General features: G+C 42.3%; 1 protein-coding gene across 1 annotated transcript in view; it reads right to left on the bottom strand.

Annotated features, from left to right (window-relative positions):
- Kcnq5 (potassium voltage-gated channel subfamily Q member 5) overlaps positions 1 to 15,748 on the bottom strand; it is a 611,319-nt gene extending 595,571 nt beyond the window's left edge. Inside the window, exon 1 of the mRNA XM_085835922.1 lies at positions 14,520 to 15,748. Coding sequence (XP_085692048.1) covers positions 14,520 to 14,920 — 401 coding nt within the window. The 5' untranslated portion in view covers positions 14,921 to 15,748. The remainder of the gene's footprint in view (positions 1 to 14,519) is intronic.
- Positions 15,749 to 16,029: the final 281 nt, after the last annotated feature.

Raw genomic sequence — 16,029 nt, forward strand, 5'->3', positions numbered from 1 at the left:
CCCTGCCAACAGTGATGAGAGGTAACCTTCTGTTCTCCTCATAAATAGTCCTATAGCTTTTCCAGTACCAAAACCTGAGCTTCTACAAAACTGTGTCCATGATGGCTGCTATGATGCTTACATCACACCTGTTGTCACTATCCATTAAATTTGTCACAGTTTTTTTCCTAGGTGATAGTTGTTGTACCTGTCTTGAGTTCCTTATGATGTCATTTATGCACCCTGAAGGAGATTTTATCATATATACATTCACAGGTTTTATATATTGAATGGGTCTTTAATATTCATTGGGTGAACAAATAAAATAAAGTTCCAGTGACAAGTAATCACATAAAGTGTGATGTAACTGTAACCAATACTCCATTTAAGGTTTCTGTTAGTACTGTTCTTTTCTACTATATTGAATGCTATTTTTAAAAAATCCCTATTTGTATGTTAGTGCTTACTACCAATACTGACATCTGGTGCCAAAGAGGTACTCCCATGGGAACTTAAAAATAAAAAGACGATAAATTGGCCACATTATGGGCACATAAGCATCTATGTGTCTGCAAGTGGACTATTCAAATATGTATTTATTTGCATTCTTTCTTTTGATCACAAAGAAGAGCTTCTTGGTTCCTATAGACAGAGAGGGGTGCTTGTAAGCACACCTGTGGGATACATAGATGTCAGCAAACCAGAAAGCTCAATAAGAACACTGTTGGATTTCTGAGCCCCAGAGTCTGCCCCAACACTCTGTCTCTGTCTCTGTCTCTGTCTCTGTCTCTGTCTCTGTCTCTGTCTCTCTCTGTCTCTCTCTCTCTCTCTCTCTCTCTCTCTCTCTCTCTCTCTCTCTCTCTCTCTCTCTCTCTCTCTGTGTGTGTGTGTGTGTGTGTGTTGCTCACCTTAAGGCATTGTTCTCTTTTAACTCTAGGTCAGTTATATGTTCCTATTGTCTCTTGAGTTCCTTTTCTTCTTGACTGGTACTCTCTTGTTCCTTATAACTCACCTCACACTTGCACATGCTTTAAACAGCAACATCCTTTCTACTTCACCCACAGCACCAGCTAACTCACCAAACATGTCTCCATGTTCCTCTGTCCACAGGACAAGGACACACACTAGAAAGCACTAGGTACCCAGTACACAGTTTCAGCACTTTGGACTTGAGATCACTGTTGGAATCATTCAACTATGTGCTTGTAGTATGAGGACATCATGGACAATACAAAAGGAGATGTGAATTACTAGTGTTCCAGTAAAAATTATTTGCAGTACCCTCCTGATCTACAAGACTTGATTGACTTCTGCCCCGTTGCCCTGTGTGTATCTTTACTAAGACACCCTCTGCTGGTAGCTTTATTTTGCTTCTAGTTCTTCCTACTGGATAAAAAACAAGGTCATTAGAGCTTTGATGATTCTAACTAATTTGAGGGTTTTATGTGTCTAGTAAATAAGATGAACCCCTACCAATGTGATAAAGAGAAGAGTATCTTCTACCTCATTACTCACAGATATGTCTGAATAATGGTGTATAATGGGGACAACATGCCTTGACTGGGCACTTGTTTTCGAACAATAATGCTGCCTTATAAAGGAGCAGCTAACATTTAAAAAGTCTTTGATAACTCTGTTTTTGTTAGAAGACATCCTACATTCCGGCAACCCTAGGTTGGTAGAGTATATGCCATCTGTGCACAGCTTCCCATCAGAAAAGGTCGCTTTAGCCTGCCTGGATAATCTGTGTATAGAAACAGCAGTGAAATACCTATATATACCAAGGGATATGCACATGCCTTTAAAAATCCCTGTGGTTCTTCAGACATGAGATCACCAGTAACTACAAGCTGTTCCACTTGAACACAACTGTCATATTTAGTGAGGAAAAAAAATAGAACTTTTACTATTTTTATTTTTAGAGGTACATATATTTATGAAACTTATTCTTAAAATAAACTCACCATTTGTTGCTGAAGTTATTCCTACAATCCTTGTTTGTGTTTTTAAAAGAAGGGGTGTTTTCACACATTTTGATTGTATATGTGTACATGCATACAAACATATGTATAAGACAGTGTTTTCTATATTAAAGAAAAAACTAGAAGGATGCATTTCTGTTAGAAATTCAAGTATACAACATGCTAAACTCATTTTTCCAATCTCTAATCAAATATTGGCCTGTCTTATATGCTTTTTATTTCCATTCATTGTCAACTTTCTTTTAGCAAAAGTGCACCACATCACAGAAGTTAACTGGAGGAAAATGGAGATCTCTACATTCATTGGGGTAGGGTATGTGTGAGCATTTTAGGGAAGCAAGAAATACTTTCTCTTCAGGCTTTCTTTCAATAAAAGAAAATAGCAATGCAATATATGCAGGAAGGAAATATGATACAAAAGTGAAAGTTTTCCTCTGTTTGCTGAAATAACATGTTAAAAATAGCAAAATTTCAAAAATATTCTAAGAAACCAATCATGCTGATCCAGAAATGGATGCTTTTCATTATGAATATCCTGGGGAAGATGGTAGCCAACAGCTCTTAGTGGGACCAATCATGAAGTCAGTGGAAACTAGGCTGAAACACTAACCACTACTCTGCTAATATGAGGGAAAGGCAGCAAGCCCAGATGCTGGAGGTCTGTCTATCTGAAGAGAATCTCCACACCACAATTCATGCTTTGTAGTTATACAGTGTCAGTGACACTGCTTGTTTCCTAGTTACTGTTTTTAATTCTGACAACCTGGTAGAAGAGCTTAAACAAAAGTATTATAGGGCTGAAGTCCCCTCAGTTCATGGACCCTTGAGTTCTAGAAGACAAGAGAACATGATATCGTAGGAATTACTTACTCTAAGAACTCATGTTCTCAGAGTCATGGTGCTGATCATTCTAGAACACTCTTCATCGGTAAAAGTATACAAACGAAGTTTCCAAAAATTCCAATGGGGAAATCATGTGGTCAGTTTGGTTCAATTACAACTTTGTCCCTAGTGCCTCCAAGAAAATGCAGGGCTTCCTCTAAGAATGGGTAAGGGAGATGGTGGGAGAAAGAAAGACAGGAGACTGAGAACAAGAAGGTATTTGTGACATCCACATTCTTTCTAAGTATAGTAGTATAGAAACACACACAGTATATGCATGCATTGCTAATCCTCACTATTCATAGGTTTCATATTCATTTATACACCACAAAATCAATAAGGTACTTTTTAGAAGTCATCTATGTGTAGGTGTGTGAGAAACAACAGTTCACAATTTAGATCTCTTGTTGCATGTGTTTCCAGTTCATGATGAACAAGGCTAAAAGATGACCAAGTGTTCCTAAACTCAAGAGACAGGTGTGTGTGTGTGTGTGTGTGTGTGTGTGTGTGTGTGGGTAGAGAGAGAGAGACAGAGGCAGAGACAGACAGAGAGAGACAGTCAGACAGAGAAAGATAAAGAGAGGGAGAGACACAGAATTATTCCTTACCCAGGGATTTCTTGTCATATCTTACAACACTATTATCCCATTTTTCCTTTTTCTTTTAAATTTGTTTTAATTTTTTACTTACACTAAACATGTATTAATCCTAATTTCAATTCTCTCTTTTTCTGCCACCTTTATCATTTCAATTATTCTAATTTCCCTTTTTAGGGTGGACTTTCCATACACTTTGTGCATTTGGACAGACTTAGCACTGCTTAGAGAATTTCAAGATTTAGCTTTACACAGCTGTTTCCTAATATGCCATTCTCCTTCTCTCTTCACCCATTTCATTGAGTTGTTGGTTTCACAGCCTGATTTGTCTCCTCATTCTCATTCCTACAGCAATGTCTGGTGCCCTATCTCAAGCTCCTTAGCACTGCTAGACACTTATCAGCTTCTTCTCTCTGACGGGGAATTTCTCTTTCCACCAGATTTTCCTTCTGATGCAGTTCTGCATTGCTCTTGTCCCTGAGGTCTGCATTCTAGTTATGCTTCATACTTCAGGAGACAGCACGCTCATGGGTGTCTTTGGAATATCAGGTGTCTTTGGAAATGCTGATTTCTGTGTTTATTCACAGCCTCCTGACTCTGTTGTTTTCATCTCCTTTGTCCAGGACATTGAGTGTGTTCCCTGGGAGACTGGTTGAAGATGCTACAGGCTCCTAGAAGTCTGACTTTTCTACTGGTCTCTGGCCCTGCCTCAGTTATCCCCAGCTTACCACTTCACTGCCTCTTTTTACGTGTTTACAGGCACAATGTTATCTTTCTTCTGTGTAATACTTCACCACAGCCATGTCCTTATGTGAGTCTTGCCCTCCTATGAATACTGCATGGCTATAGTTCTATGGTTTTATTTTGTTATGTTTTCCCCTATCTTATCATCTCCCCAAATGCTGGCTTTCTCTCCCTGTACCCATTACTATCTCTTCATTTGACATGTCTACACTGCAGAGCTTAAATAAGCCCCCTGTACACACCATCTCTCTGTTCCAATGAACAAGTGATTGTCAGCTGGGATGGTCACGGTCAATGAACCACTTGGATGATTTCAATCATTTTCCTCACAAGCAAAGAGATCTCTCTGTCCTCCCCTTCTTCATATCCACACATACAGCACTCCAGTGAACCCCCGATTGTGCTGTGTGGCTTCCCCATGGTCAGATGCTCATTCTGGTGAAACTAGCTTTGTGGCTTTACATGTGGCCTCTGAAGCAAATGTAACAAGACACAATAGATGACTCTTAAATATCCAATGACATGGTTTGGAAATCTATATTAAGTCTATAGCATTGAAAGGGAATTGGAACCAACAAGAAACCAGAAGAGGAAAAAAAAAAGAGTTGAGTATTTGTTTCATTCTTTTTTTTTTAAACAAAAAAATGTCATTTATTTCTAGTACACACATAAGCTTTAAATTTAATATCAACACTGAATGTTTGATTACATTGTGTTACCTATCATTTGATTAAAAGGACATTCTGTGATCTTCAGCATAGTGGGATAGTTTCTTGACTACTCTTGTTTATAGTTGTCTTGGTCACATCAACTAATGTCAACTATAAATGTATTTTGATTATCTTCTTTCAGCTCCAAAGCCTAGAATAAAACTACACACCCAGGAGCTCTGGAAAACAGTTCTCAGCAGCATGACCCAACTTGTTTAAAAACAGGAATTTGTGAAGTAACTCATCAAGATCAATACCGGATACAAAACTCTGGGGAACCATGTAAGGAGATTTTTCTTGGTAGAGATGCAATTCTGTTCTCAGTGGAGTGTCTTTCAACATTCACCAAAGAGAGATCATGGTCACACCAAACAGGTGGCCTGAATCCCTTTTGAAGTCAACGGGAACAACATAAGCACAGCAACTGAATGCTTCTCACCTAGTATAGATGCTGTTTGACATTTAGGTCTACAGGGTCACCTCAGAGTAAAAACAAAATGGTACCATATTACTTACAGTAGCTGAGTTCACTGTGAGGACTAAAATATTTCTCATTGTTCTGACCCCATGCTGGGATTGAATCTAAAGATGTAGCCTAGCTTTCTTTTAAGGACCTCAACTTTCATTTGATGTCCATTACTGGTCAAACTGCAGCCTGTGAACAAAGTTGCATATATTTTTTTACTTGTCAACTTGTACATCAATAAGAATAGTAACCCCCGAGCTCAGGAACACATCCTGAAGGAACTAATGGGCTCAATGAGAGTCATTGTTATGACTGTTCTACTTCTGTGTCCTATGCATTTGGTGAACTGAAATAGAACTACATAAAGCTATTACTCTACCTCAGAGGCTCTCCTATGATAAACAAGCATTTCTGAGGTGTGTGCTATCCTCCCAGTTATAAGGAAAGTACAGACTTCTGGAACCAGATTACAGATATTCTTGGATGCACACACGCCTTATGACTACAACTGAGTATGCAGTGGATATTTTTAAGTTAAACACTACTTGTCCACGTGTAGTCTGTTTCCCCACACCATGCTCTTACTCCACTCCATTCTCCATTTCTTCTTCTCTTAATGACTGGAATTTTCCAGCTATCCATCATGACCTACTAACTTTATCTTAACTGACTTCCTTGTGATTTTTATCTCCAGTATTTTAAAGCATCATTCACATGAGACTGTAAACACGCTATCAGAAATTCCATCAGCACTAAAAGCTCTGTATCTCTAAAGTTAAACTCATGTTTATCTTTCCCTACATACCCCTTAACCTGTTTTGTCACCTGAAGTCCTGTTTCAGTTAATGGCCCCACTATCTATATAATGGCCCAACTCAATTACCAGAAATAGTAAGTCCATCTCCATCTTCTCCATTTGATAATCCTAAATACAACTCCACACTAGTGTTACATTTTTCCTCTTTTCTTACATTATTTCCTCAGACTGCATCCTAATTCAATGCCAGTCTCAAAGCCAATCATCTCTGCTCTTGATCTCCTTCAAATCATCAGCCATAGAGGGGAACACCGTAAATGAGAGCCAGTGATGGCTTCATGTGATAATCAGACTTGGAACCCAGAGCTTGTGATGCTGAAGCAAATGGACTACAACTGTAAGCCAGCCTGGTCTTCACAGAGAAGTAGAGGCCAACCTGGACTACATTAGGAAATTCCATTAGGACAGACAGACAGATGGATAGAAAGAATGGAGGAAGGAAAGAGGGAAGACAGGCAGGGAGGGAAGGAAGGAAGGAAAGAAGGAAGGAAAGAAAAAAAGAAAAGACAAAATAGGATGTCATTATTGCGTGCCTTAGTTCAATCTGTTTAAAAGATTACCCAATAGGTATAGATAAAATCCTAAAATTTTAGAATGGAACGAAAACCTTCTACCATATTATTCCTAATCTTATTTACAGTTTTAAAGGCAGTCACCACACTAAGTGTAAGTATACATATTTTAAATATCATACAGATACACACAGCTCTCACATACAACGCTAATGCTGTATTTTGATATATCCTGTGCTATTACACAGATTAAGTAAACTGGCACTGAACTTACTCATAGCCATCAAATCAGTAGGAGTAAGCTGAAGTTGAATTTGAACCTAATCATATTCTCCTATGAGATATCTTTAAGACCATATTATCTGCTTTGTGAAATGACTAGCATTGAGCACATCACCTTCTATACATCGTGGCTTTTAGTTAGATGAGAAACTGGATCCAGGGCTACAGACAAGGAAATGTGAACTGTAACATTACAGTAATCAAAGATCTCCCTGCCTTGGGTAAAAAGGAACAGTCTAGAATGGCCTCATAACTATTACAACGAGAATAATGCCCAATATGTTTGCAAATCAGGGTTAAAATCAGTTACAATACAGTTAAAATCAATTAGCTGTAAAATTATCAGCCAATCTTAACATAACTGAATGAATTTAAGGTTTTTCTGGATGATGGACACATTATCCAATATTACCGGGCTTGGCTAGTCAATGTTTGGACTTCCAGTGGTCTTGCACACTGGGCTAGGGTAAAACATGCCCTGTTGGCATTTTCATCTGCCAAAATAGCCATTTGCAATTAAAAATTAATATTGGCATTACTTCTCTGCAAGCAATTATCAAAAGGTTTCTGGCCATCTTCTTTGTTTATAGTGTTTCTTGCACCCTGACTTTATTTTGTTTTGAAGTACTGTTCTCAATTTTTCTGTTTCTTTTATGCCATACTAGTCCTGATAATGATATAGCAACAATTTTAACATTTTTTCAATTGGATTATGGACCTCAAGTATAAAAAATATTTATTATATTTATAAAATAGGCTGACTAGCCATGCTATATTTTACATTACTATATTAGCTGAATATAAAGCAGCATAAGTTGAGCCTCACTGCACATAAGGCAAATACCTAATTTTTAATGAATGTATCGGTTTCTATCGATACAGACTTTTAATTTGGAACAGAATTCTTACATAAATAATAAACAATTATTTTGGTCTAATGGCATCAGATACAGAACATAATTAGTACCATATAGTTCCATTTTCAAAAAGGGAACTACTATAGTCTGGACATTTGGAATATTGATAAATGAACTAAGATGCACGAACAGACCACAGCTGTGCAACGCCCAGGATTCTGGGTGTTAATGACTCAGGACAAGGGTTGTAATTTTAAGGGCTGAGTGCACATGGAGTGGAGAGAGGCCATGAACAGGTTTCTTCTCCAATGAGAGGCCAGAAGTGTTAAATTTTGGAAAGGTGACTTCTGCTATGCTGTGGCACTTAAGGAGAAGGGTGTGAAGTTACAGCCATGAATTAGGAGACAATTATCCAGCTCAGACACAAGAAGGGGGGGCGTGATTAAGATGCCAGATAACTTAGTATTCCAAGTATTTTGTTCCTTCTGGGATGGTATTTTAGACTCATTCAATTCTATCACCTCATTGAGTCATAGACACTGTGATGCCCAAGCACAGATGAGTAGTCAGAGGCACAAAGGGTCAACTGACTGCTTCACATCAGCTATTTAGTAAAAATGCTGCAGGTCACACAGCCACCTTCTGGGATACTTATAGCATCTTTAAGAGAATTGCAAAGATGTGGCATTTCTTTCATCTTTGGCTTACCTGAGGTGTCTGCATGGGGAACTTCCTCACTCATTGAGTTGGCATTTAACAAGGCACTATTATATACACAAATTAAATTAAAATTTAGAATTATGTAGACCTCCTGTATGGGAAGTTTTCCCTCATACTGAAGGGCTGGGGCAAGGTGGCACCATGACCACCAAGATGGATGAAGTATCATTGTAATGGCACTCACAGAATGTGATAAATCTAAGACAAATGGTTCCTACCTCATCCTTGCTAACTGCCTAGGAGTGTGCCAGAGAAGCCACATTTGTACTGTAGTTTGAAGAAACAGTGAAAGTCGGAAATATGTGTTAAAAAGTCATGGTACACTTAGTGGGAAATATTCAACAGCATAGCATAGGAGCAAAGATATAGCCACAAGACACAGGACAGAGCAACCCAGCAAGGCCTGTCATCAGAGGGATGGAGTTTTGGGGAGGTAGCTGTAATTAGTTCAGAGAGATGACATGAAAGTCTTCTGATCTGTTCCAGGGGAACTGGAGCCTAATTTTTATTACTCTTACTTCATACATCCATATAGTAAGATCATACAAACCTGTGTCATTCCACATGGGTTTCAGTAACAGAGGTCTTACTCTTAAGGAACATCATTCAAAAATAATTCAATGAAGCCTCATCCAATTCTCTAGTCTTTGAGGTGTTCTATTATGGCATTCTGGGTCTTCCTTCAAAGTCCCACTCTTTGGTTTTCTTGCTGGTGTTCCTAGCTCCTTTCACCACTTTTTAAAGCATTGATTGAATTACCACAAACTGATAAGGGTTTCAAAATCAAGGTGTAGGGTTGAGACATTTATATTACCCTCAAGATTTCTAAATGAATTTATTCTTTCAACATATTTTCTCATGGGGCCTTCTATGTTCTTGAAACTGTTGGTATTGCTGACCTGAAGTCCATGGAACCATAAGGGCCCCACGATCCTATTTCTTACAATCCCCACACAGCTGACTAAGAACATCGGCTTCTACTTGAGCAAGTCTGGATTGTTTTGCATTTCTGTGAACTTGGGTCATATATTACCATCATATATAGGCCATATACTTGCATTGTATCTTACAAAATGACAATTCTACCTCCAAAACCACAGATGGGAATCATCCCCACAGACCCACCAGACGGGTGAAAACATCTAACCAATTCTGTATCTTTAATATTGTTTTTAAATAAAGGATTATGGAGTACTCACCCCTAAATGGGACATTCATCTCACACCTCTCCCCTTACCCACCAAAGCTCTGGAACATCAAGTAACAGGGTTCACAGAGAGCATAAGGGCCACAGATCAGGAGGAAGTACTACAAAACAGTATCTTCTAGACATGACATGAACTCATATCTGGTGTGACTGCCTGCGCAGGATCAGATCAGTTTACATCCCCATAGATGGACTAACAATACCTCTCTCCCAACTGCAGGGTTATCCTCAGCTGATGACTTGCAGGGGAGGAAAAGTCTTCTTTAGGGGTGTGGCCCCCATCTTTGGGACTGTAAATACTCCAGTGGGTAGCCCTACAGCCATGCAGAGGGTTATTAAAACAACAAGATATGAATGTAGGGGAGGGAAGCAGAAGGAGTTGAGGAGGAGTTGGAGGGGAAATGATCTAAATACACTGTACAAAAGTCTCTAAGAATGAATTCTGGGAGAAAAAGGAACATTTCTGATTAAACCTCTCCTTTTATCCCCACCTTCACTCCCTTGGCTCCTTGGGCAATCATCTCCCACTTTTTCCAGAACAATATAGAGAACCAAAAGACATTTGCAGGGTGAACTTAAAGATAAAAAAAAATGCTCAGAATAAATGGAAAAGTTGAAATACTCTTTCCACCTAATTACACACCGCACTGTCTCCATTTTAAATCCCCTCTCGAATTTACTTTCCAAGTTAAGATGTGTTTTCTTGATTTTTGCCATTCATTCAGCTCTATGTCATACAGGGTAAAGAGTAAAGACAGACTCAGCCTACAATTCCATGACCATCTCCATCATCAAAGCTACAAGAAAGCTGTGAGCCCCCTACTCCTTTCCTTGAAGATGGCTTTATCCTGCAATGAGTTTAAAGTACTACACACTTGGGACCCCACGCTTTCACTAAAGCTGTTTTCTCTTTCAAGATGGCTCATTCACACCCCCCACACCCCCGTTCTGCTCCTCTGAAAATGGGCTACTTGACCATCCAAACTCAGCCCAGGCCTCACTTCCACTTTGAATGTTGTTTGCTGGCTTCTCTGTCCAGAGTGGCATTGCTGTCTCTTTTGCATTGTTCTATTTTGTAACTTGTTTTCTCTGCCACACATCCCTGAGAGTATCATCTCACACTTGTTGAAATGCTTAAAATCACATGGGTGCTCGTCCTCCTTGAAATCAGAGGCCTCATTAATTTAGAAATCAGCATGTACCACAGACACTCAGATATGTGTAGATGGATAAACCTATATATGATGTAATCGTATTTGGCCATTATTAATAAAACTTGTGTCAGAATAGCAGCTATGGGGTTGTAAATAGAAGAAAAACGGCCAGGAAGCAGAGAAGAGATTCTGAGAAGCAGAGAGGCACTGAGGAAGCAGCAAAGGACAGAAAGAGATATAACTGTAGAAAGAGTTCACAGCAAATGAATGAAATTTAATGGTCATTTGTATGGTCAGTAGTAGCTAGCATAATAGTAATAATAATAATAATAACTGTCTATTATTATTATCATTATTATTATTATTATTATTATACTCCAGGCTCCCTAGTTTGGGGGGGGTTGGAATATTCTAGTTTAAAGTAGTTATGAATTCTCACCCACAGTACTAAAAGGGACAGGATGCTTTGGGCAATGGGATGGGTTAGCTGGATGTATCTGCATTGATACATCTCACAGGCATGGGTGTTCCCGTGAGTCCTCAGGACTGATCGTATTTGCTACACTAACACAAATTTACATTAGGAATCCTTTCATGAACTCCTCTACCACTACCATAATTCTTCTAAATCTTCCCCAAAGAAGGGCAATTTAAACGGAACAACCAACTCAGAGAAATCATCTCCTATTTTAAGAGCTCATCTGGTTAATTGTATCACAGCTTAAGACAGAACACACTGCTTCTCGGGGACTCCAGAAAAGCAGGAAATGCCTGGATCTCCTAGGGCCCACAAACTCACAGGAAGAAATCACGTGAAGCAGACCATCTCCGTTCTTGCCAGAATTCTTACCAGTAGGCTGGGGTATACACTCATCAGATCACATTTTAGACCATTAAAATGTCATTATAATAATAATTATTTTGCATATTTTAGCAGAATATTCTCTTTACCTGAAGCATAATGTTAAGCATACTTCTCTGGTTTCTTGGCTGTGGAAATCCTGGGCTAACCAAGTAAATTCATCCCTGAACTGCCTCATTAATCACAGTGTGCTTGTTCTTGGCAAGGAGCTTAATACCCTACAAAAACTGTTATTAAAGTAAGATTTGAGGATTCCCAGGCTGGCAGAGCATTAGTTAGTTACACCTCTATAGAAATTATTTTCTTACCGTTTCCTGGAATGGTCTTATTAGACCTGCAGCTCAAAGTAACCTTGCTTTATTAATGTAATGTGTTAATTCCGGCTATTCAAAACCTCATTTAAAATCATAAGTAGTGATGATCCTCCACCCCCTCCATCTCCCCACAGCCCCACTGTCCTTCCCCCAGCCTCAGACTCTGTCCATTCTGACTCTGTGCTATGTATCTTCAACTGCTCCCTGCCTACAGACCTCAAGGCTCTTTGCTACATTATGAAGAACTTTACATAAGCAATACTGTGCTGACAAGCACACAACTCATGTTCTATCCCTCACTGAATTCACTGATAAAACTAGTTAGCAAGAAAATACTTAAACTAGAAACAAGCAAACAAACAAAAATTATCAAAGTGTTAAAAACAAAAACAAAAACAAAACAAACAAACAGAAACACTGCCTTAACCACCAGGCATCAAAAAGAAAATGCTGCATTTTGAGAAATTTCACTCCTGTGTGTAAACAATGCTTAGGAGACATCCATATGTGCAACAGTGTCAAGCTTCCTCTGAACCCATACTGTGTACTTTACCCAAATAAAAGATACTGTATTACATCATATTTAAAACTCAAAGCCATGAACATTTTGAGCATGTCTAAAAATATCATCATCCATACTGTGCATATTTACAGCACATTAAGCCTCAGCATTCCTTTTGAAAAATGTACATTATAGTCTGACAGTCAAAATAATTTATTAGGTCATTAAATACTAAATTAATTGTATATCAACCCAAGGAGATGAGCTTAACAAGTGTCATGGGTGTCTATCATTAATTACATTCAAATATTTATGACTCTTTCATCAGCAAAGAATAGACCTTATATTTTGAATGTAACGATGCTAGACAGAATACAACATTCCCTATGTGTGCCTTGCAAACATATGAAGCTGGCTGGAATAGTTCACCTAAGCTTACATGCTCACAACAATCTGGAACTGTAAAAATTTCCAGACACCGGGGCCCCAGAGTGCAGACTCCACCAGTTTCCTGAGTTCTACCTGGTCACATTTCAGGTTCACCTATTTATAAAAGCAGCTCCTTCTCTCCTGATATTATGATTTTTTTTTTTTGAGTTTCCTGGGTTTGTGCCAATTCTTCATTCCACATAAGGGAGAAGTATAGGACGGCATGCCTCATTTCTGAAAGGTCTTTTTGGTCTGCTCCAAACATATCTTAACTAAGTAAGAAACAAGGAATCAATCAGTATGTGCCTGCAACTTTCTCTGGAGGTCGTCTAAGGCTAATATGTTTGTATTTCATCGAAACATAAAGAAGGAGGGGGCAGAGAGGGGGCAAGAAGAAGCGGGGCTTCCTTTAAAAAGATTAGACAGGGTGTAATAGGCATAAAAACAACCTTAAGTTGTCGTTCAGATACACCTAACTCTAACAGGAGATTGAATGAATGGACGTCGGGCAAAACAGTAGTAAACTTTAGAGCCACCGAAAGCTTTCTAATGCCTAAGGGAAAAATAAACATTTGCTTCCAACCATTTTCTCATTTTCATTCTCGAATACTCTGCTAGATGGTGAGGTTTTAGTCAACACACACACACACACACTCACACACACACACACACACACATTCACACACACACACTTTATCTCGATGCCATAAGTGTCAACTAAACACACTGCTTGCTCCAGGTCACAGCTGGCCCCTGTTCATTTCCTCTACAGCACCTCTGGCCATGTTCCTGAACCCCAGTTCTCCACTTTCAGCTAGCACTGCCTGCAGCAGAGCTTGGGTAGCCCGCTAGACTCTGACCACCTCTATGTGGCAATGACTACTACGTGCACTGACAGATTTTCCGTTGATGACAGCTGTGATGGTGGCCAGGCGTGTTTCCGGGCGCGCTTACAACCTAGTCTCTCTCTCTCTCCACCACGTAGCAGCTTCCTCTGCTTGACCCCAGAGCGGACTGTGGACCCACTCTTAACCTTCTCCTCTCCACTCCATCCCACCCCGTCATGCCCTCCCAGTCTCTCCAGTCTCAGGTTGGTGCACAACCTCCCGGAGCTATCCCCAGCTCCTGGGCGCCCCACTCAGTTAACTTTCCGCATATCAGGACCTAATCGCTCCCGATTATCTGAGTCGCCTAAGTCCAGCTTCTGCCTTCAATCACCCAGGTACCTGGAACTGACCGGTAGTCCCTTGGGTGCTTTGGGGCAAAAGGGCTCTATCTGAACCAGAGCGAGAGGTGGGACCAGAGAGAATGAGGGCTCCAGAGGGCCGATGGCAAACACGTGCAAAGAAATAAAAACCACCACGTGTGTGTAGCTCTGCGTGTGAGCGCGCACGCGTTTCCGCGCCTAGGGCCAGGGCGCGGGCGCCAAGTGCGCCCCGGGGCTCCCCAACAGAGGGCATGGCTAGGGGCACACGGGTTCGGGGCTGGGGGCGCGGGTACTCACACGAACGCGTGGTAGACGAACGCCCAGCCGCGGGGTCTCTCCAGCACGTTGTACAGATAGTTCTGCACCCGCCGGTACTTGACGTTGCGCCGACAGCTCTGGCTGCTGGTGTAGGAGAGCGGCTTCCCCAGCAGGCTCATTCGGGCCCCCTGCTTGCCCCGGCGGCTCTCTCTCAAGCCGCCGCCGCCTCCGCCGAGCGCCGCCGCGCGGGTGCCGAGCAACAGCAGGCCGTCGCCCCTGGCGGCCGCCGAGTTCAGCAGCACCCTGCCGCGGCCGGACTCCACATCCTTCATGCCGCTGCCCGGGCGCCCCCCACCCGCGCCTGCCGCCGCCGCCGCGCCGCTCCTCACCCAGAGCCCGGCGGCACCGCCCTCCTCTCCTCCCGCGTGGTGGCGGGGCATGGCATCACCACGGGCACCGCGAGGGGGGCGCTGGCGCCTGCGGCGGGGGCAGCGGCTTCATGTGCGCGGACAGGTCTGCAGGAGGAAACCCGCAGCCGACGGGGCGCCCCGGGGGGGCGGACTTGTCGAGAGTCGGGGCTCCGGGCGGGGGCGGCGGGGTGTGCGGAGCAGGCCCGGGGAGGTCCGGATTTCTGCCGCTTCCAGTACCAAATCCGGACCTGTTGGGGGCGTCACTTTGTGAGGTGTCCCTCGCTTTCCTTCAGTCTGGTGGCTGCCACTCCCTCCTCCCCGAGGAGTGTCGGCACACGGGACTGAGGGTGTGCGGGATGCCCGGAGGCACGCTCGCACGCGTGCACACCCAGCAGGGTTCGAGTCTGTCTGTCCCCTGCACCCCGGCAGAATACCGGCTTGGCCCTAAGTCGGTCTCCCAGGATGAGTTTGGTTCGGTTCTTCCTGGGACTCGGAGCTGTCCGGAGGGCGAAGTCCGCTCGATGCCTCGTGAATAAACTGGACGAGCGGGTCTCTGGGCTTCTCCCGCTGCTATGCCGCGCCTGGTCCTGCCATCCTCGGGTGATGGGTGTGGGCAGGAAAGGTTCTGTCCTACCCTCCAGGTTTTGGCTAGCCTAGGAGCGAGCCAGCCGGGGCTAAGCTTCTGGCAGTGGCGCTTGGGTTCCCGCGCTGGGGACCAGCCCACCACAATTCAATGGACACACCCGGAGAGCGCCAGGCAGGGACCCAGCAGCTTCCCGCGACTCAATCCGGCCTGCAGGCTGTGACTTTCCATCCTAGCTTCAGACAACAAGCCTGCGAGTCGCAGAACATCCTTCCCATCCCCAGGGGTGGGGTGTGGGGAGGGCATAAAACTCCAAAGTAGCTCCTTTGTGGTGAGGGAGCTCCTCCTGACAGAGAAGCCTGGGAAAAGGAGCCCACTTCCCTCCTTCCAGAAATTTCCATGTAAGTGGGAGAAAGTCATAAAACTGCTTAAATCTCCGCCGCGACTGTGGCGTCCCCAGTGAGTTCAAGAGGGATCATGGAGGATAGTGAGCCCAGGACCTGCCTCTCAAGACAGGATGCAGTAACTTACAATGTTAGAGAAAAGGGAACCACTG

The sequence above is a fragment of the Mus caroli genome, unplaced genomic scaffold (assembly GCF_978045245.1).
Source record: "Mus caroli unplaced genomic scaffold, Mus_caroli_1 scaffold_1, whole genome shotgun sequence".
NCBI classification, from domain to species: domain Eukaryota; kingdom Metazoa; phylum Chordata; class Mammalia; order Rodentia; family Muridae; genus Mus; species Mus caroli.